The sequence below is a fragment of the Odocoileus virginianus genome, chromosome 11, assembly GCF_023699985.2.
Source record: "Odocoileus virginianus isolate 20LAN1187 ecotype Illinois chromosome 11, Ovbor_1.2, whole genome shotgun sequence".
Taxonomy (NCBI): Eukaryota; Metazoa; Chordata; class Mammalia; order Artiodactyla; family Cervidae; genus Odocoileus; species Odocoileus virginianus.
In genome coordinates, this window is record NC_069684.1 from 51,190,634 (window position 1) to 51,212,816 (window position 22,183).

The window sequence follows — 22,183 nt, forward strand, 5'->3', positions numbered from 1 at the left end:
TTTACTCTAGACCTACTGCTCATCAATGTCCCTGCCAATTGGCTATCTTTGTTAGTATTTGATTTACAGATTAATGCAATAACCATTCTGACATGGGTTAGAAAAGACTCATTTACCATTTTGCCTTCCAAAACCCTTCATTAGCTTCTGTAATTTGTGGAACTTCTATTAAACATTTCCCCACACACACATTTCTTTCCCCCCAGTGATACGTACGAGAAGTATTATATTCTGGATTTAAAATTTTAAGTTCCCTCAGAAATCAAAATTGTCTTTCTTTATAATCAGGTGATGTACAGATTTGTATTTCCATTTCTTTCAGCCAAGCAATTAAGAAGGTACATGACTCCAAATAGGTTAAGATGTATTTGGTTTAGGAGTCATTCACCTAAAATCAAAAAGTATAAATAATCGTATTGAGAAGGGGGGCCATAGAAGGAAATATTTTAGAAAGAGTAGAGTCAGTTTGAGAGCATACGTCAATTTTTGTGTACCTGCAGTATGCTATGAATGAAGAAAGATAAACGAGATCTACTCTGCCTTAAAGCAGGCAGTTTTTTTCCTTTAATTGTACCATGTACTCCTCTGGCAGTCTGAACCCTATGGACCCACTCCTCGGAATAATATTTTTAAATGCATAATCCAAAGCACTTAGGAAGCCCAAGTATATATCATAAAGATAAACCCAATTATATTGAAATATAATTATCAAAATAGTACAAAAAGATACAGTATGGTAATATGTTACTTTTTTATAAGTATAGTAACAGATTCTAGTAGCAGATCTGATAACTTCAAGAATTTAGAAGTAGTGACAAGCATAAAATTTTGAGATATCCAAAGCTATAATATGTGAAAATATTTGAAATTTCCATTATTAACAGTCACCTAATACCACCCAATGCTGCCTTGTTAATTGCCTGTATTCAGGAGTGAAGGAAATACTGAATATCAGTGTGGTTAGTGAAAATAAAGAAGTGCATTTTCAAGTACAAGAACTGCTATTTAGTAAGCAAATAGGATGAGTAAGGCAAAGCATGGGAACTGTGACTAGAAAAATAGGTTGGGATCCATCACAACCTTATCACTGGAAGGACTGATGCTGGAGCTGAAACTCCAGTACTTTGGCACCTGATGCGAAGAGCTGACTCATTTGAAAAGACCCTGATGCTGGGAAAGATTGAAGGCAGGAGGACGACAGAGGATGAGATGGTTAGATGGCGTCACCAACTCAGTGGACATGAGTTTGAGTAGACTCCAGGAGTTGGTGATGGACAGGGAGGCCTGGCGTGCTGCAGTTCATGGGGTTGCAAGGAGTCGGACACAACTGAGTGACTGAACTGAATTATGATAAGAAGTATTTTCATTCTGTAGTTACTTACAACATGTCTGAAAAGAAAGCAGCCGTATCAAAACTTCTTTATTACATATATTCTTCTAGCAGCCGTGTATGAGTCCCTTTTGTTTATCGGTATTTATTGAGCACCTGCTGTGTGCTTGACCTTTTTGATAGAAGTCAGACTGGGCTTCTGATAATACATGTAATTATTCTTAGTGAATGCTACAGGAACTCAAAAAAGAGATCCTATTGGAATTGGAAAGCAAGATAAAGTATGACAAGTAAGCCTGAGATGAAGGAGAATTGTATTATTTAGGCAAGACCTTATAGCTGGCCCTCAGGTGAAAGATAATGTGACTGGGCAGTTTGGGTGAAGACTGTAGACTAGGAGATGAGGTTCATGAAGTAAGTAGCAAACAGATCAAGGAGGATCTTCTATACTTTGCCAAAGAGTTCTGACTTTTATGCCAGTGTTTCCCAAAGTGTTTTTATGAGAATACTGGTTATGTAAAATGTTAACAGTGGTTACATGTAAAGGGCTTTTATGTCCAGATTAGCTTGGGAAATGCAGAGTCAGTGCTTACATTTAAATCTGAGATACAGTGTGATTTAGAGTTTGGTATCATGGTATTTTTCTATGTCAAATACTATTTGAAAAACTTGTTAAGAAAATCAGTTCTGTTTTTGAATGTATATTTTTAGTGGATAGAAAGAATATATAGAGAGTACCTTAATATTTGAATTGATGTTATTCCAGTGGTTAGTTTCTTTTAACAGGTTTTTTTACCTTTTTTCCCAATAAAGAACTTTACCCATTCCCCTCCTCAGAATCCAAGCAAAATTAAGTGGATTGCATGAATGTGATATTACCATTTGGAATAGGTTACTCTTTATAAAGACATTGTACTTCTGAAGATATAATATTAATATTCTCATTTGTTTTCAACTTTTCACATCTTTCTATTTTTTTAATTAATGTGCATGAAATTGTTAGGTTTTTAGTTAAATACTTCTATAGTAGTTTGTCATTAGTTTAGAAGCAAATCTTTGTATACATCTAAAACACCACTATGAATGAAAATTTGTTCCTAAAAGATACTGGGCTAGTCCAAAAGACTTGACTTGCTTATTAAATTATGCAGGCTACTTTGACCTAATGATACTATGATCTAATACCCCAGGCCTATTAGCATCTTCCCAAAGAAGAGTCAGAAGTAATGGCTTTGTAAACTTGAACTTTCAGAACAAATTCCCAATCTAGTTTTATCAGACTAGTTCCAGATCCACTGTAGGTCACCACCATTGGAATTTCCATCAGCATTGGAATTAACCAAAACTGGTCTCCATTAGTTTAGTCTTCCCAAATTCTGCTTCCTTCACACTGTTTACATTCATCTTTATTCCCTAAAACAGAAATTTAGAGACAGTCTTTCAACATTTTTTGTCTCATCCTCTCATGTCAGTTTTATGTCCCACAACCTCTTTCAGTCCTGACCATGTTAAGTTTAAGGCCCATTTCTTGTCTTAACTATGTGGCTGTTGTGCTGGCTCATTAAGAGTGTCCTTACTCTGCGTCTCTCTTTGTTCTGATTCTTCTTCCACACTGTTAATGAATTCTCTTCCTAAAGCCAAGTATATTGTATATTCCCAAGCTTAAAAATCATAAGTGGTTCTTCACTTGCAGGATAAGATTTAGCCCTTTAGTCTAAAATAAAGATGTCAATTTTTCCAGTCTTTTCATTTGCCACTTCCATGTTTGCAGTTTATATATTTCACCCTATATAGCTTTAGAGTCAGGCACCTCAGGTTCAAATCCCTGGTAATAATATCAATAAAGGCAAGTTGTTTCTAACTTCTCAATCTTCATGTCCTTTCCTATAATATGGGGGAGGAGAATAATTCTTAACCTTTTCGATTTATGAGATTTAAATGAGATTGATTGTGAATAGTGCTAATACTGATTAGCACCAAATAAGTGGTAGCTCTCCTGGTGGGAGTGTAAAATGGTTTAAACACTTAAGAAAGAGTTTGGCAGCTCCTCACATTGTTAAGCACAGAATTGGCATATGACCTAGCAATTCTACTCCCACACATATACCCAAAAGAAATAAAGACATGGGTCTATGCAGAAACTCATATATTTGTAGCAGCAGCATTCATAATAGCCAAAAAGTAGAAGCAATCCAAATGTTGCTTAATATGGTATAGGCATAAAATGGAATACTATTCAACAATTAAAAGGAATAAAATACTGATATATTCCACAACAGGAATGAACCGTGAAAACGTCATGCTAAGTGAAAGAAGCCAATTACAAAAGACTGACATGCTGTATAATTTCGTTTATATGAAATGTCCATAACAGACAAATCCATGGAGAAAGTAGCGGTTGCCAGTGCTTGAGGAAGGGAGAATAGGGAATAACTGCCACTTAGTATGGAGGTTCTTTTTGGGGTGATGAAAATGTTCTCAGGTTAGATAGTAGTGATGGTTCCACAATCTCTGAATATACTAAAAGCCACCGAATCATATACTTTAAAAGGGATGAATTTTATGCTAAGATACTCATTAAAACTGTTTTTAAAAGGAGGGTATAGCTTTTAATATACCTGTTTTAAGTTTCCTTTAAAGTTTCTTAAGTACAAAGTCTGTGTCATCTTTATTTCCATCTAGCATTCAGTGCCCTTATGTGTAGTAGATGCTTAAGGGATGTTGCAGCATGAATGAGTCTTTATGAAGCAAGTTAGAGGTTCTCTTAGGGGCAGGGAATAGGCAAAATCTGTGAAAATGTCCTCAGATTAAACTATATTATCAAAGCGCATCTTTGTAACTATTTAAGTTCTTATGCCCAAAAAACAGTGACTTTAGAAATGAGAGTTAACTAAGTTGTCTGTTTTCCCTCCTAGGATACACACCTGTTAAAACTGCTTAAAACATTAGAAGGACATGCTTACGGCGTTTCTTACATTGCATGGAGTCCTGATGACAACTATCTTGTTGCCTGTGGCCCAGATGACTGCTCTGAGCTATGGCTTTGGAATGTACAAGTGAGCCAATTTCATCCTTGGTTTAGTCTTTATAAAGTATAATCGTACTACACATCTTCATTATAACTTTATTCATGATCTGTAGAACCAAATCATTCAACCTAAATTCCCATGATATATTTCTTATAAAAGATAATTAATTCATCAGATAGAACCCAGGTGTCCAGATTTATAAATTTAAATATTTTGTTGAGCATAATAGCATTTTTGAAAGAATGATCAGTAGGTATTTTTAGGGATGTTGTACTTTGTAGTGTTTAATATGTACTATTTTACTGTGATACTTTGTACCTCAATAAAGATTTTACAGTTGTTTTATAGTTGCACAGTTTTATACAAAACTTACTTTTCAAGTGTGAAAACATCCAGGCATGACACCAAATTTTCCATTCCAGTGGCAACTGCACCATTTCCTTACCTCTATTTAATGTTACAATCTCATTTAGTAGATTTAAATGATGTTTACAGTACTTACTATCAAGAGTTACTTAAACACTTTATCTAGGGTTCCATTTTAGAAAAACTCAGCACTGAGTTCACTCTATCATCTGTTGGCTCTATTTTGGAAACCTTCTAGTTAATCATTTAAAATTATTTTTTAAGTTTCTTCCACAAGCTGGCTGGTTAGATGATTTTTTTTTTTTTTTTAACTTCTCGGCAGGGGAATAGTTCAGGCTACAGTTTGGGTGTATAAGTATAAGCTGATGGGATATGGTTTTGAGTTTGGGGACCCATGTGTAAGTTGATTTTTATCAAGAGTAAAGATAAAAGCTCCGTAGAAATGACTCAATAAGATGGTATAGAAGACAGATGAACACTAAGATGTACCTGAAGATGATGTGCCATAAATCTAATTCTACAGTATGATTTATATTTCAACCCAGTTTCTTTATTAAGAAAATTTTGAAATATTGAGAAAGGTTGAAATATGAATATAGGATGACCTGTATCCATGCCACCATAGATTCAGCAGATGATGTTATTAACATTTTGTGTGTATATACATGCTTGCATACAAACATACATATTTATATATCCATACCCCAAACATCTGGAAGTAAATTAAGGTGATATTCTACCACTAAGTATTTAAACATGTATCTCCTTAACAGTACTTTTCTCCTACATAATCAAATCCCATTATCTTACCTATAATTCTCTAATTATTTTAGCTATAATTCTTTAATATTCATGTCGTAATTTAAAAATCCCAGTTGTTCCCAAAATGTGTCTAGGCCTTTTTTATCAAACTAGTGTTGAATCAGTGTTGTATTTGTAATTGGGCTCAGGGTGGCAAAGCACAGAGTAGATCAGATGGCTTCTCAAACAAGCTTAAAAGGAATCTGACCTAAAAGACAATTTCCGCCCCCTCAAAGGGAGGAGAAGTACATGGTCATAGTCACACAACAGAGAGTCAGCCTGTGTAGTCTTCTTTAAATTCAATTTTGAATTTCTGGACAATTAAACTATGTTCTAGCTTAACTGTTTTACTGTGTGTTATGTCATAGACTTGTTCTAAAAGGGTGGTCCTTTTAAGTCAGTTTTCAAAGTTGCTCCTTTGAGTTTTTATGTAGATTCCTAATTACAGGTTTCCCCCGCTATCTGAAAGTAATTATTCCTGTGAAATTTTTCATAAGCTGCAATGGCATAAAGAAGCAGTTACCTTAGGTCACATCTTACTAAATGATGCATAAAATAAATCAAGATAAAGCGCAGGTGCTCACATAGCTCAGAGCCATGGCAGCTTGGTGCTGAGATGCTGAGTGTAGTTCCTGGGAAGGAGCCACTCGCACCCTTCAGAGTGTATGCTGCCTCTGTAACAACTCCCTGCGAAACATGGAACACTCTTTTCACTTTCCACAGACACTTTTCGTAAAAGCAGACATCCTCTTCAGATGTCTTTTGGTTGGCAAAAACAGGTACTAGTATAAATCTTTGTAAAAGCCAAGTGGTACAAGGCAAACTTTCAAAAAGCTGGGGATACCTGTAATGGCTTCATACTCAAAACAGTCCTGAGCATAACAGAGGAAAAGACCCATTTCTGCCTTCAGAACTTACTGTGAATAGAAAATGGTGAAGATTCAGCTGTTGCATGTGTATTTGTGTTTCTAAACTGCACAGTCACAGAAGATCGTGACTTGAGAATAGTTAACACTATGGGGGAAGGGTTTAAGATTGCTGATTTTTTTTTTCTTTTTCAGTGTAAGGAAGACATTCTGGTTTTTGTGCCCTTTTTGCTTTTATTACTTGGCCCCATTTCCTGATCATGCACCTTTTTTTTTTTTTTAATTTGATTACCCATTTCTCAGAGGAAAATTATGCCCATGTACTTTTTATTATCCCAAGGGAAGCTCTAATCTCTCAGATCCTGTTTCTAATCCATGAACAAAATGGAATCAAGACTAGATTAACTGGTATGTGTCTACCTTCTAAGTTGAATAACTTAGAAAAAATAACAGGAGGATGTCTGAGGGTTGTAACCAACTAAATAGTCTTACTTAGTTGGGAAAGTTGGGAATGCTTTAAAATGAGTACGCTAAACAGTGCAAATGTCCTTCACTCTTTTCTGTTACTTTTAATTGAAATAAAGTTGTATATCATAAAAATAATTTTTGTTTTCCCATTTTCCCTTCTACATTTTGAGCATATCAGATACGAAATTAACATAATTTAGACTGCCTACACTCTTGGCCTAGTTTAAGGGCATAGTTTTTCTGCCTATTAATCATGTTCTTAAGGAGTTGCTAATTGCATGAACTACAATTTTAGAATAAAATAAAGAACTGTGAACTAAGGAGAAGTGAGAACTCAGAAGAAATAGGTATGTCATGCTGGGCTTTTCATCGTTGTACTTGGGGAAAATTACTTGTTTTAATTTATGCATGTAATTGATTTAAGACTAGAGTTCTGTTTGAAGTTTATCTCATAGCTATTCTTTGAATCACCTATGCCAGGCTTTGACTCCTGAGTTTTTTTCAAGTACTTAATTTCTCTTTTGAATGCTATAGTATTGTTCTATAAGGCCAATTTAAACAGCTTACTTCACTAATTAGGAGTATTAAACTAACCAGATATCCCAGTTACTATCCTTTTTCTGTTTTTTCTTTATACATTCCCTTCAGAGGAGTATCTTGAAGATCTCATCCACAGTTTTATTTCCTTGTAGACGGGAGAGCTAAGGACAAAAATGAGCCAATCTCATGAAGACAGTTTAACAAGTGTGGCTTGGAATCCAGATGGGAAACGCTTTGTGACTGGAGGTCAGCGTGGGCAGTTCTATCAGTGTGTGAGTATTTAGTGCCCTACTTCAGATGCCTGCAAATTTAGCTTTGTAAAAATAAAGAATTCACTTGACTTGATAACTTATAAAATATATGAAAACCCACTTGACTGTCTTAAGATAAACATTGTCCAATAGAACTTTCTGTGGAATCTTTTTCTTTTTAAAAAAAAACATTTCAAGTGCTTATATGAAGTATAGGCTTTGAATTTAGTGAAACATTAAAAAAAAGATTGTCCTACTAAACATTTTGTTCTTATAAATAAATAAGTTTCTTATGTATAGGACAAAAAGGTTTAGTATTTAATTTCTTTGGTGGGGAGGTCTTTAGCCCTTTGGATTTTTTGTATCTCCCTCGGCCTTCCTCCCCCTACCTGTCCCTCCCCGCCACCTCCTCGAAAAATGCTGTATTTCATGAGGAGACTGACTTTAAAATTTTGAGGAATAAAAGTGGTGATGAATGTTGCCAGGAAAATTTCCATTCTTTATTTGAGGTGTCTTCTGATCATTACCTGCTCTATTAATCTTGGAGTGTTGGGATAATAAAAGTAAGTAATAGGTAAAAAGTCTTATGACAAAGTAGACTATGATACAAATGCAGTGTCATTACTCTCTATTATCTAGATTTCATGTCTCATATCACTACCTAGCATGGTTCCAGTAGGTCCTTTTAGATTTATTTAAGACTAAAGTTAAATATCATAACCCCATCAAATCATTCAGTGTAGGTCATTTATCATAAAGACTTTTATGTCGCCATTACAAATTATCAGTTTCATTAAGCTCACGCAAGACTCATGGAATCTAGTGTGCTATTTTCTCAGCATGGTTGTAAGTCATTTAATTTTTCCCCAGTTGTCCCAATACAGTTTATTGATACACCCCTGATTTTCTTTAAGTTATTTTAAGTGGTCAGTACGATTATAATATACTAATTTAAACATTTTATGTCTGGACTTTGTCTCCATGGGCTAATGCTATACTTTCACTGATTGACTGATATAATTGACATATATTTTTACATTAGTTTCAGGTGTATGACATATGATTCAGTATTTGTATGTATTACAGAATGAGTTCCACAATAAGTCTTGTTAACAAACATCACCATACATAGTTAGAAAAATTTTTTTTTCTTATGAGGATTTGTAAGATTTACTTTATTAGCAGCTTTCACATATGCAATACAGTATTATTAACTGTAGTCACCATACTGTACATTTTGGCATTTAAGCCATTAGTTCTTAATTCCCTGGATTCAAGGTGGCCTTGTGTGTTTCTCCTGACTTTGCCGTCCCTTACAGTGTTTAATCCTTCTGGGTACATGACTTGGTAGTTCCCTGACCTGTAAAAATAGGATTGCCACTTAGAGCGTTGAATGTTCAGGAAGATAATGATCCTAAGAGCTTTACTCGGTAGAGCATGTTACAAATTTGGTGACTTTTTTTAAAACATCATGACAGATTCCTAAGTTTTATACAGCTATAATTCATGTTAGTTAGTTATCTTTTTACATATCACGACTTGTGAACATTATAGTACAAATCCCAGTATAGTGTATTTTAAAGGGATGTTTAAATTCTTTTCCAAAAATTTCGAGCCCTTGAAATTTAAGGATTCTTTCTTTGTATTTATTGTTTTTATCTATGCATGGTAGAAGGGAAGATAGATTTACTAAGATTTTCCCCCTCCCCTTAGGTATTGTAATGAAATTTGACCTATATAAATTTTGATGATTGAAAACACTTAAGGAACAACTAGGTTGAGATCAGTCTCAGGAAAAGATAAATATTACAAAAAGATATATTAAGAGATTCTTTTGGGGGGAAGAAAAAGATTCTTTTGGTTCTTTGTTTGCTTTCTGAGTGCTATTCAGTAGTGAAGTTAATAGTAGTTTTCTTCTCAGGATTTAGATGGTAATCTCCTTGACTCTTGGGAAGGAGTGAGAGTGCAATGCCTTTGGTGCTTGAGTGACGGGAAGACTGTTCTGGCATCAGACACACACCAGCGAATTCGGGGATATAACTTCGAGGACCTTACAGATAGGAACATGTAAATATACTTTATGTCCATTAAACAACAGTTATCTGATTTGTATTAAAAGTGTAGTAGAACTTGCTTCTTCAAAAGAAGAGGTTTTATTTTTATTATGATTTTGGTTTGATCGGTAATGTGGGTGGATAGTCAAGTGGTGCTTAGTAATTATTAACTCAGATTCTTTTTCTTGATTGAAATATAATATGTAATAGTGATCACAGACTTAAATTTGTTATATTTAAATAATTTGAATGTCTTGATTCTTAGTATGTTGGTTTTGACAAACTATTTTTTGGTTACAGAGTACAAGAAGATCATCCCATTATGTCTTTTACTATTTCAAAGAATGGCCGATTAGCTTTGTTAAATGTAGCAACTCAGGTAAGTTTATTAATATAATTCTCAGGAAAATTTAGCTTAGTTAAAATTTGTGGGGTTTAGTATATATAAACAAATATTTTTATGAATTCTTAAATTTTACTTCGTGTGTTTGATCCATAAGTTTGTGGAGTCAACTGGAAATTTTTCAGGACATTGCCATTTTGCATAAATAGAAATTGGAAATATTCATCAGGCAAATGCATAGTCACAGATTACTCTTCAAAATTCTTTTGTGTTAATAAATACCTATATTCTCTTTTGTTTACAGGGAGTTCATTTATGGGACTTGCAAGACAGAGTTTTAGTAAGAAAGTATCAAGGTGTTACACAAGGGTTTTATACGATTCATTCATGTTTTGGAGGCCATAATGAAGACTTCATCGCTAGTGGCAGTGAAGGTAAATCGTATCTCTGTTGATTCACAGATATATATTGATGGACTGAAAGTTCTATAATTCTCTCAATTTGTGAAGGTAGTCATGTCTCCAAACAAATTCAAGATGAAATATCCAGCACACTGTTAATTTCCTTTTTCGTGGAATGGTTTGAGTCCTCCTCATTGTCATGGATCAGCAGTGCCTGTTGTGGCTGTGTGGAAGTGGGTTTGGTGCATGTGTCAAGTCAAGATTTGGTTAAGTCATTACTCTTCTGTAGGTATTTTTCTTTTCGTGAGACTTAATGGTTTTCAGATGTTAATAGTACCTTAGAAATCAAGGTTAATTATGTTTTACTTGATCTTGGACAAAATTGACTATAATTAGATCTTCAGTGGTTCTTTAATGACCAAAGAAAATAATTTAAATTTTCTTTGAGACCATGGGATTCTTATGGTCTCAGGAAAGCTCAAATTATGGAATTAACTACTGCCTTTTTAAATAACTTACTCTGGTCTAATAACATCAGTATATCAGGCAGGCACGTGCCTCAAGTAGTCTAATTTAAAACAAATTGTTTAAAATATGCAAGCACAGATAAGTGAGGCAGTATTAAAAGTTGCTGTACATTTTAAGATGATAAAAACAAATAATGGCAGATTATTGGAAATTTTCGTTCAACACATTTTCTTGAGTACCCACTTAGCTGTTGTAGTAATATAGCAGCAAATTACTTAAGTCATTTTTTAAAAACTGAATCTAGTTTTCCAAGATAGACCAAGGAACTGGATTATGTTGGTGAATACTTGGTAACATTCGGTTACTGTGTGAGATGTTTCTATTTTCCTTTTCTTGACAAAAAAAAAAAACTGATCTCAGTAGAGAAGATCACAAGGTGACACATGAGTTTTTCCTTTGTGTATAAGGTGTATTTAAAGATTGGGACAAAGAGACATTTAGAGATTTAGATTTTTCACATGAAGCATATGACTTCATTCTTTCTTTCCTCTAAAAAAGTCATTCAGATAAGATTAAGAAAAGAGACAGTGGCTTGCTAGGTAACAATTGGGAGTTCACTTCTTTCCCATCAAAAAATCTTTTTGATCTGTTAGTTTAATCATGTTATTTTCTTCTAGATTTTCCTTTGGTTTCTGTTTGATATGATTTAAACATATTAAGCCTTCTACATGCTTTTTAGCTCCTCCTACTTGAAGATCCTTCCCCATGCGCTATTTAATCCTGCTCCTGGTGGGGTTTTTTACCCCTCTTAATTATGCCTCACAATCATGTGTGTGTGTGTGTCCAACTCTTTGCGACCCCATGGACCGTAGCATAGGTTGCCATTTCCTCCTCCAGAGGATCTTCCTGGCATGTGTATCTTTGTGTGTCTGTGTGTGTCCAACTCTTTGCGACCCCATGGACTGTAGCATAGGTTGCCATTTCCTCCTCCAGGGGATCTTCCTGGCCCAGGGATAGAACCTAACATCTATTATGTCTCCTGAATTGGCAGGTGGATCCTTTACCAACTGTGACAATCCCCTATACTCTTTCTAAAAATAATACATAGCATAGAAGTACTTTTAAAAAAAATAGGTATTGCCACCATTATCCCTAGTGATGCCAATATTTTTTTTTTTTTTTTGGCCCAAACTAACTTTAGAACTAAGCCTTATGAACAATGTAATTAAGCCACATTACATTCTATTTAGGGCTAAAAATGAAACATAACTGTGAAGGAAAGAGATTAGGATTCTCATGACTCAGGTGGTTTAGAATGGCTCTAAAAATGTTTTCAACACCAAAGTGGTTATAGAAAATATGCTATCTCCCAGGATGTCCACAGTAATCCATTCATCGTTTATTTGTAAGAAATATATTCTAAGAACCTTCCAAACCCCCAAATACATGAATGTCAACATAAGATAGAGCAATAGGAAGCATTTCCCCCTAAAAGTTACTCCAAGGCCATTACTCCAGCCTTTCATTGTGCTGATAATAAAGAGAAAAACTTATTTTTCCCTCTGCACAGGCACTGGATTCCTTAAACTGATAAAGTAAGCAGAACTTTATCAGAAGGCCTGTCATTCTGACCTTGACTGCTCAGATCTTTAATTTTTGCTGCATGTTCAATAAATATCCTCCTTGGATATGTGTTCTCAAAAGCGTTTTTCATCCAAATGTAGGCAGATTTCAGTTGCATTGTCACTTTTCAAGAAAGCCTATAGTCTTTCTTTGTGGACTTGCTCTGTCCAAGGGGAAGCATAGCTAGTCTGGGCATTTTGTTTTTCCTTTTGTTTGTTTTATTTTATTCAAGAAAAATTATTTTCAAAAATGACTGAACTAACAAATACCTTCTAGGAAAGATAAATTCAGTACTTCAGTGAGTTCCTTTTAACTTTCACTTCCCATACACAAAAAAGTGTTCAACAGTGGTTCCAACTTTTTATCTTTGTAAGTTTTGAAACCAGGGCATGTTCTTTTACCACAAGTTTGTTACATATTCACCACTGTAAAGTTTCCTCAGTAAGCAGCACATCTGCTGAAAGTTCCCACATTAATCATGTTAATTGAGTGACAGCTCTTGAGATGGGACACTTTTCTAACTCACCCTGGGGTTCTGCTGTCTGTTCAAGAACCATCACTTAGATTTAGTTAACTCTTTATGGTAATACATGGTGTTTACTGTGTGTTAGACTCTGTTCAAAACATTTCTTCATATACAGACTTACTTTATCCTCATAACATGATGAGGTAAGTATGACTCCCCATTTACAGAAGAAAAGTTGCAGGGAGTGGGAAGTGTGCCCAGTTACACAGCTGGTCAGGGACACAGGGAGGGTGTGAGCCAAGTAGTCTGACTCTGCAGCCCTTACTCTGAACCACTACTCTGTACTGGACAGTTGTTGCGTTTTGTTTTTGAAGATTCGTTTATCCAAAGAAACAAAGTTGTTGGGGTTTTTGGTTTTTATGGGCACTTGATGAGATTGTAAATAGACTGCCACACAGTCATATTATGATACAGCTGTAGGACAGCTGTCTAGCCTCACAAGTAAACACGTGAGCAGGACTTCCGGATTTCAATCCCAGGTTCACCGTTTACCAGCTGTTAACCATGAGCAGATTGCTTACACTTGCAGTTCATCAGTTACCATCCATAAAAGGGATAAGCACCACCTCCTGATGGTGATGAAGATTAAATAACATAGTTACTTAGCACCTAGAACATTGTAAGCAATCAATATTTAGCTGTCATCTTAATTGCCATATTTGAATTTGGATACATTGCTTCTCTGTCACCTCTATTTCCATGGAATTTATCTCCATCCTAGATTTGTTTATATTCAGTGGTCTTGACTGTGATTACACATTATGTATTACAGAATATTGCAGATTCTGTGATGACTTGCAAGCTAGTCTGTCATTTTTAACAGGGGGAAAATGTGTATTTTATTAAAATTTAAATGGGTTTTTCAAAAAATAATATGTTAAATTATTCACATTTTTGTTGTCCTTTCAAGTCTGATAAGTTAAATGTTCTGTGTGTAATGAGCAGTAAATTTAAAATCAATCCATTTTGTTAATCTATTACACTTTGCCAACTTTTTTCTGAATTACTGTTACTCAGATCACAAGGTTTACATCTGGCACAAACGTAGTGAACTGCCAATTGCGGAGCTGACAGGGCACACACGTACAGTCAACTGCGTGAGCTGGAACCCGCAGATTCCATCCATGATGGCCAGCGCCTCAGATGACGGCACTGTTAGGATATGGGGACCAGCGCCTTTTATAGACCACCAGAATATTGAAGGTACCATTGCACAGTATTCTCGTGTTTTCCCAAGTGAAACCTTGCCTACTTTATCATAACGTTGGAGCACTTTTAGGCAGTACTTTAGAGTGAAGGATGTAATAGATTTTCTCCCTCATTTAAAGATTGTACACTGTATCTCACTCCACAGGAGTTTAATTCAGCTAATATGCAACAGTATTTTTTTGTTTGTTTTATTGATGACAGTGGTGAGAATAAGCAGGAATATACCACCTCATTTACAGGCAAGTTAGTATTTTATACTTCTGTGCTTATGAAAACTCACTAGTATATGAAATTTGAACAACTTCAGAATGATCTTGCTTATGGTTTTACCCTCACAGATGAATATCTGTTAATACCATGTAGCATACTAGCATGAACTGTGCATGATGGATAGAGAAAGAGAATGGAACTAGAATTCATCATGTACCTATGTGCCTAGTAACCCGCTAGGCCCTTTATATACACTGTCTTGCATAACATCTTTATAGCCCTGCAAGAGAAATGGAGAAGTGTTTTTGTCCTCATTTTCAGTTTGTGAAAACTGAAGCATGGCAAGACTAATTAACTTGTAGAGTGCTACCAGGTCTTCAAATCTAAGTCTGAAAGGTGTTTTCCATTACTTTCAGATACCAGAAGAAAGCCCAAAGCCAAAAAGCTAACAGTTAAGGACATAGCTTAATTGAGCAAGATATGCTAGAAAGAGGAGATAATGAGAAATTTGATGTAAATGACTTACCTGTTCTTTTTTCAGAGCAGAAATATTTAGTTTGCTTAGAAGGAAATAATTTACCTAGAAACGGATAAACAGATTTTTTGGTTCACAGTGTGTCCCACCTAAGTGTTTTAGTAAGAAAGATGACCAACTGCTCTCAGTTATTCTCAGAGGAGGCGGGTTGTCAGGGTAGCCCAAATGGCTTAAAAGCATGTTCTCTGTGCTTTTATCTGTACCAGATCTCACCAGTAGGTGAGGATATACAGCCAAAGACAAGGGTAAAAAAGCATGTAGAGTACATAGCTCAAAAAGTTTGAAAACTACTCTTGAGTTACTCAGAACCTTCTAGGGCCTTTTTGTATTTGTAGATCACTACCTGACATGATTTCACTAACACACCTCTGGAATTAGCTAAAATAAAAAATCTTTTATTGATTTCCTGCTGTGTTTGTTGTCCCGTTTTAGGTTTCAAGGCCTACTCATAGATACTTTAGAGATCTATAACTGAGATTATATGTGCTTTTCTAACTTTATTAGTTATTTTGGAAATTATTTCTTAAAATAAACATTTGATACAAAGAACTAGGAAAATACTAGGTATATAATAACAGATTTACCTTGTAAGTAGATTTATTTTAGACATAGCTTTAAGGATATGTTTGTGCCTCCACTACAGTGGAATAAGTGTTGCAGTGCTATTTGGTAATTTAATTATTGTGGATACTTATTATGGTAGGTGAGACAGACTTAGTCCAGTTGTAAGAACTGGGTCAAATTAAGCAATTTTCAGTTGTGCTTTGCAAATGGGTATAGCACTAAAAGATTTTCATTTATACCTACAATAAGAAAACTTCTTCTTTATAACTAGATACTTAGTTACATGCCTTTCATTAATGTATCCTCTGAGTTTATTTTCCCTTGCTCGAAAACATTTTTTCTAATTAATACCTTTTTGGAATAGACATTTGGGGAAAATGTAGATGAAGCTAAGGAAATGGCATTCCAAAACCATAAGTATCCTAAGATATACTATAAGTCATTTAACTAAAAATACTTAAGTTCCACAAAGAATTGCTAACCTTTTATTATAACAGTAACAACCCATACTGCATTTTTTTTTTTTGAGGACTGTATAAAATGGAATAGAATCAAGTACTCATACATGCTACAACATGAACTTTAAAAACAATATGCTATGAAAGAAGCCAGACAAAAAAGAGTGCCTGCTGTGGTTCCATTTGTATGAAAGCATCCCAAAAGGCTAATCCTTAGAGAAAGCAGACTAGTGATTGCTTAGGATTGTTAATTGACTTCTAATGGTGATGAAGATGTTTTAAAATTTATTGCCTTGCTGGTTGTATAATCCTGTGTGAATATGCTAATAACTACTGAATTGTCCAGTTTAAACGGGTGCATTGTAGAGTATGTGAACTATATCAATAGAGCTGTTGACACATTGTCCTTCCCACACACACACAAAGTAGGGTCATATTACAGAGTTTCAAACTGAGGCACTAAAACAATTCAATATTGGATTGGGCAAAAAAGTTTATTTGGGTTTTTCTGTAAAAAATAGGGAAACTGAACAAAGTTTTTGGCCAACCCAGTACATAGTTAAAATGCAGTTTTACCTTGGACTGCCAGATGTTCTTTATTCTCTTCTAAAGTATAATATTCCAACATGATTATTCACTTGGGTTCTCCAATATTCAAAATAATCATGGGTTTAGACTGTAATATGTAGCCTAGGATGTGATACACAGTTTTAATGATCATGATGAAAATACCAAGAATTTGCCTTGATGTGATTGTTTTTTAATGTTAAGATACTTTGTGATGTCATAATGCTGATTTCAAAACTTTCTAACTGGTAACTTTTTTCTCCCCCTCCCCTCTTCTTCTTTTCCGCCAATACACATTTCATCTTGTCTTCATTCAGAGGAATGCAGTAGCATGGATAGTTGATGGCGAATTTGGAGCAGACGACTTCTGTTTAACTTAAAATTAGTCGTATTTTAATGGCTTGGGATTTGGTGCAAACAAACATGATTGATAGCTGGACTGACATGCTCGTCATGAAAAAAGAACCATTTCTGAAGCCCGATTGGGGCCAAACATTTACACCTTGCTTCATAGTAACCAGTTGAGATGAAGCACGTCGTTAGAACGTTGTTGGACACCATGTTGAATTATCCCCCCATCGGTTGTGAAGAACTGTGCTACATTCAGGCTTACCCATTGAACTCAGTATATATATTTTTTTCCCTCCTGCCTTTTGTCTGGCAGGATACCATTCTTGTTGCTCTTCTGTGTAATGAAGTTTAAATGCTTGTTTGGAAAACTTTATTTAACAGTTTAGAAGGCTTGATAGAAAGAGTGCATTAGTCTGAAGAGTATACATTGGATAGGAAAGAATTTCCTTCTTTTGTTTCTCCAAATCTTTCCGCCTTATTTAGCTTGAGATCTTTGCAGCTTGGTTCATGGATTCTAGCCTTGCCCGTTGCGCAGTATATACTGATCCAGATGATAAACCAGTGAACTATGTCAAAAGCACTCTCAATATTACATTTGACAAAAAGTTTTGTACTTTTCACATAGCTTGTTGCCCCGTAAAAGGGTTAACAGCACAATTTTTTAAAAATAAATTAAGAAGTATTTATAGGATTAAAGTGACTTCATTTGTATACATTTGGAATCTAAACCAGCTAAAAAAAGAGTTTCCTCTATGACTTAGATACGCAGTATAAACTGATGCTCTTCTGGAATACCACATGAGACATGGTCAGAAACAGTACTTGCAAGGACATTATACAGAAAATTCAGAGTAGTGCTTTGAAGATTTCCCCCCTTTTGTTTTATTCCCGAAGGAACATCAGTACCTGATCTTGAAGAAATTCAAGATTCAAAAAGAGAATTTTAAATTTGTACCAACATGAGAGATCAGTAGTCCATATAAGTTTTCAACAAATTTTCTTCCAAGTTCTCAATTTGGGGAATCATTTTGGTGTCATCTAGCAAGAGAATAGAAATCAGCAGATATAACCACTTTGGAAGTTTATAGTATAATTGAGCTTGTTAGAAGAATTCAGCAGGTTAGAAACATACTTAAACTGGGTTTAAAACCTCATAATCATTTATCTAATTGCCCTTAATATTTTGACATAGGGATACATAAGTTTAAAGACTGTTTCTCCTCAGTTTCTCAGATATCGCCACACTGAACCTCATTCTAAACTGGTGCTGTGGGTAGTGCCCCTCTCCCCTCCCTGTTTAGTTTAAGGAAAGGTTTCCTTCATGGAAAAGCACTTTTGAGAATTTCACATTTAAAATACGCCAAAAGCCTGATGTTCACATTGTGCTTTTAAAATCCCGTAACAGCTGAATACAACATACTTAGTCTCCTTTGAAATTCCCTCCCCTTTTCAGTAGAGGATGAATATAGTGACTGTAGCTGTTACATTGAGAAGAGTGGGAATATCTCCAAAATAAGATTTTGGTGAAGAAAAAGTCTTAACACTGTTTCCTTTTGACCCAGCCAAATGTATATTATTACCATGAACAGACTTCTTCAGGATCCACAAAGAAGAAAAGAAAGGCTTGGATGTCAGGAGTTCTTCCTTGGTGGGTGGGGGGTGTGGGTGGGGGGCGTTTAACAGGAGGGTAGCAGGGAGAAATGGTCAAGTCAGGGAAGGGGAGAAGAAAGAAAACACAAATTGGCCTTAAAATAGCTCGGATTCTCCCAGAAGCTCATAGTAAGAAGAGATGACAGATCGTGGTCAGCAGATTATTTTATCAAATTGGTAATGTAAAAGATTTCTTTAAGCTCCATTTTGCAGAGACCACCACTTAGAGAATCAAGAATTCCTGTTTTGATATTTCTAAGTTAAAATAACTATATGTTACAGTTTATCTGGTACTTCATTTTTCTTAACTAAAATTACTTTTTACTTTAAGCTTGAATAAAATCTTCATTGGTAACTGTATATAATTAAGTGGCAACTTCTCTTTACCTCAGTACAGTTAAATCCGTTCATATTTTAAGTGATCCATGTATACCCTGAAGCCATTAATTACCCCAATGTCTGTGGCAACATCACTAACAAAATGTGGGCATAGAAACTCCACAGCTGTTGACGAACTTCATTAGTGTGCCATGGTACATGTGTGACATGCACTGGGATTTGTGCCCGTTCAGGGCCAGTTTGGCACTCCGAGTCTACTGTCCTTCACCCAGCCACCCCTAGGTCTGAGTCTGCAGAGTGCTTCTGAAGTACAGTTAAGAACACTTTAAAAAAGTGGAGGCAAAGTGAGGCACATTTTACAAGAACATAACTCCATTAAAACGGAGTAACAACTATGCAAAGGTTTCTGTAGCAGCTAGGTGAGTTTGTGTTCCAAGTCTGTCTGAATTGGCAGCTTCTGCCAATTATACTGGTACTTTGCTGTGCCAATTTGCTGTAAACGTCTATTTCATGCATGTGCCGTGCAGTGACTGTGCTAGAAAAGTGAAATAAATGAAGAAACCTAGGATTTTATGGTACAAAGAACCTGATAGCAGGATGGTCTAACTCGTAGCTGTCAAATGAAAACCTCTGATTGTGCTGTAGTCTCTCTAGGCTTGAGGTGAGAATATTTTCAAGCCAGCTGCAAGATACTAACAAATGTATAAACTGAAAAGTACCAATACTTTTTGCACATAAGTCAAAATAGAGTGGAGAATTTTGGCTCCAAAAATCAGGTTAGTAGGCTCATTTCCATGTGCTTGAAAATGTTTTTGTTGTTAACTATTCATTGATCAAGGGCTAGAGCACGTATGAAATTAAATGTCTTTTTCCTCCAAATAACTGGTTATTAATAGTACAGTGTTGGATTTGGGGTTCCTAAAATGGGTGTGTGGGTGGTGAATTAAGAGTAGGGAATTAGCTGGGAGGGAAGACGGCTTCAGTTTTTATTTCTGTATTTTATTAGTGTTCATGCTAGCTACATTTCTATCACTGGCCAGGTAAATGTTCTATTTAACCAGGTAAGTAGTTTAAACAGAGGAAATTTCGTTTGCAAATGCCCCTACAAATTGGCCCATTTTAGTGGGTGGGAGAACAAAAAGGGATTACCTAATTTTAAAAATAATTAAAATGACTTGTCAATATTTTATTAATCTAAAATCACACTAGCAGTAATTTGGTGATTTTTATTATTAGGAGTGTTGTCCCTCTAGAGTGGCATTACATGACATTAATAGAAAACCCTTTTTCCCCACCCCTCCCCATCTTGAAATTCTCTTTTTTAGGATGTTGGTTCCTGCACACGAGAACTGACCCTAACACCTCTGCTCACACTGGTAAATATATCTTACATCTCTTGAAAGGGAAACATCCATGTCAGTTTCTTTCACAGCAGAAGAATGACTACTTTTGAATGGGGAGGAAAGAAGACATTTTTCTTAATATCCTTTTTGTCCCATATCTAAAATGTTTATCTTGATTTTGTTTTACTTTCTCATTTAAATTTTAGCAACATTTTTGGGGTTGTTCCTGAAAACATGACTTCCATTTCAAAAACCATACCTGATTTAATATAAACCGCTAACTTTAAGAGGTGAATTTGCATTTACACTTAGACACTTTCTAAAAACAGGGTGAACTTAATTGAAAATTTTCGGTGTTGTTAAGCTATTGCTATAGTAGCTGCCCTATAGTTGCTAAAACAAAACCCATCCTTTATCTACTTAATCCAGATAGCCTGGATTTAATGAAACTAATAGTATAAAAATGTGTGTGTGTGTGTGTGTGTGTGTGTGTTGTATCTGTATGAAAGAGAGAGAGTACTTAATAAGTGCTAGAAACAGCTGTTCTGGGTTCTTATCAGTTTTACTGAAAGTCTCGTGCACATGTGAAGTGCCCTCTCTGAATTAAGGTTTGGTTAATACTGGTATATTTTTATAAGACTGAAATTGTGTCCCCATCTTTAACTTGAAACATTTTCATCATCAGGGTCAAATGTGCTAAAACTGAATCAGAACATTTTTAGGCACAGGTGGAAAAAATTTTATTGGCTCCTTGAAAATGTGTGTATGTGGCGAGGGGAATAGATCCACAAAAGCATGTGTGTATTTACAAACCAAGCTGTAGAGATCAAGAAAAGAACTTAAGTGTTGATCTCAAGATTTCTAAATTGTCAAGATTTACATGGCATTGTGGTGGAACTAGTTAACACTTAGAGCTTTTGGTATGTAATAATTATTTGCTATGGACTGATTAAATGTTTCAAAGGATTGTATTCTTCAATTTGGGGGGGGGGGTGTTTTTTGTTTTTAACTGCCTCTCAGATTATATTTAGTAGTTTAAATTTCTTTGCTTTATTATTTCATTAAAGCGTAAAAAACTTCAGGTCTCTGGTATATTTATTTTCACTTGTACTAATTATTTACAAAACACCCTTTGTTAACTTTTTATTTTACAAATGTGTAGTATATTAAATGTCTTTAAATTTTTGTTCAACTGAAACTACATTAACTTTGATTTGCTTTCCTAGGGTTTTTTTGTTGTTGTTTTTTTTTAAATACATCTTTTCCATGTCAGTGCATAGCACTTAACCAATTGTTTGTACTCCCTTTTAATTCAATAAACAGAATGAATAACTTCTGCTGTGTTAACTCTAATAGCCATTAATCTGAGTGTTTAAATAGTACTTTTTTACCTAGAACAATCAGTTTGCTGAATTTGACATCCATAGATTCACCTGCAGTGTTTTAGCAGTGTCTAACAAAGCCCTGCTTAGCCAGTTACCTTTTTAAAGAGCTATTGTATGTAATTGTGGATTAATTTTGAAAAATTTCAGGAACATTTGCATTTTAAAGGAAATGCCCCATATGCTTCATGTTCAAAAATGTTGTTCAGTCACCCAGTCATGTCTGACTCTGCAACCCCATGGACTCCAGTGCGCCAGGCCTCCCTGTCGCTCATCATCTCCTGAAGTTTGCCCAAGTTCATGTCCATTGCATCAGTGATGCCATCCAGCTAACTCATCCTCTGACACCCTCTTCTCCTTCTGCCCTCAATCTTTCCCACCATCAGGGACTTTGCCAATGATTCGGCTTTTCACAACACATGACCAAAATATTGGAGCTTCAGCTTGCATCAGTCCTTCCAATGAGTATTCAGGGTTGATTTGCCTTAAGTTTGAATGGTTTGATCTCC

At 35.3% G+C, this 22,183-nt stretch overlaps 1 protein-coding gene across 2 annotated transcripts in view; it reads left to right on the top strand.

Annotated features, from left to right (window-relative positions):
• Positions 1–21,373, top strand: part of WDR26 (WD repeat domain 26) — a 38,643-nt gene extending 17,270 nt beyond the window's left edge. For both annotated transcript variants that reach the window (XM_020879473.2, XM_020879471.2), the window contains exons 8-14: positions 4,246–4,386; positions 7,553–7,672; positions 9,573–9,718; positions 10,006–10,084; positions 10,353–10,482; positions 14,084–14,269; positions 16,927–21,373. In XM_020879473.2, the coding sequence (XP_020735132.2) occupies positions 4,246–4,386; positions 7,553–7,672; positions 9,573–9,718; positions 10,006–10,084; positions 10,353–10,482; positions 14,084–14,269; positions 16,927–16,952 (828 nt within the window). In that variant the 3' untranslated portion in view covers positions 16,953–21,373. The remainder of the gene's footprint in view (positions 1–4,245; positions 4,387–7,552; positions 7,673–9,572; positions 9,719–10,005; positions 10,085–10,352; positions 10,483–14,083; positions 14,270–16,926) is intronic.
• The last annotated feature ends 810 nt before the right edge of the window (positions 21,374–22,183 follow it).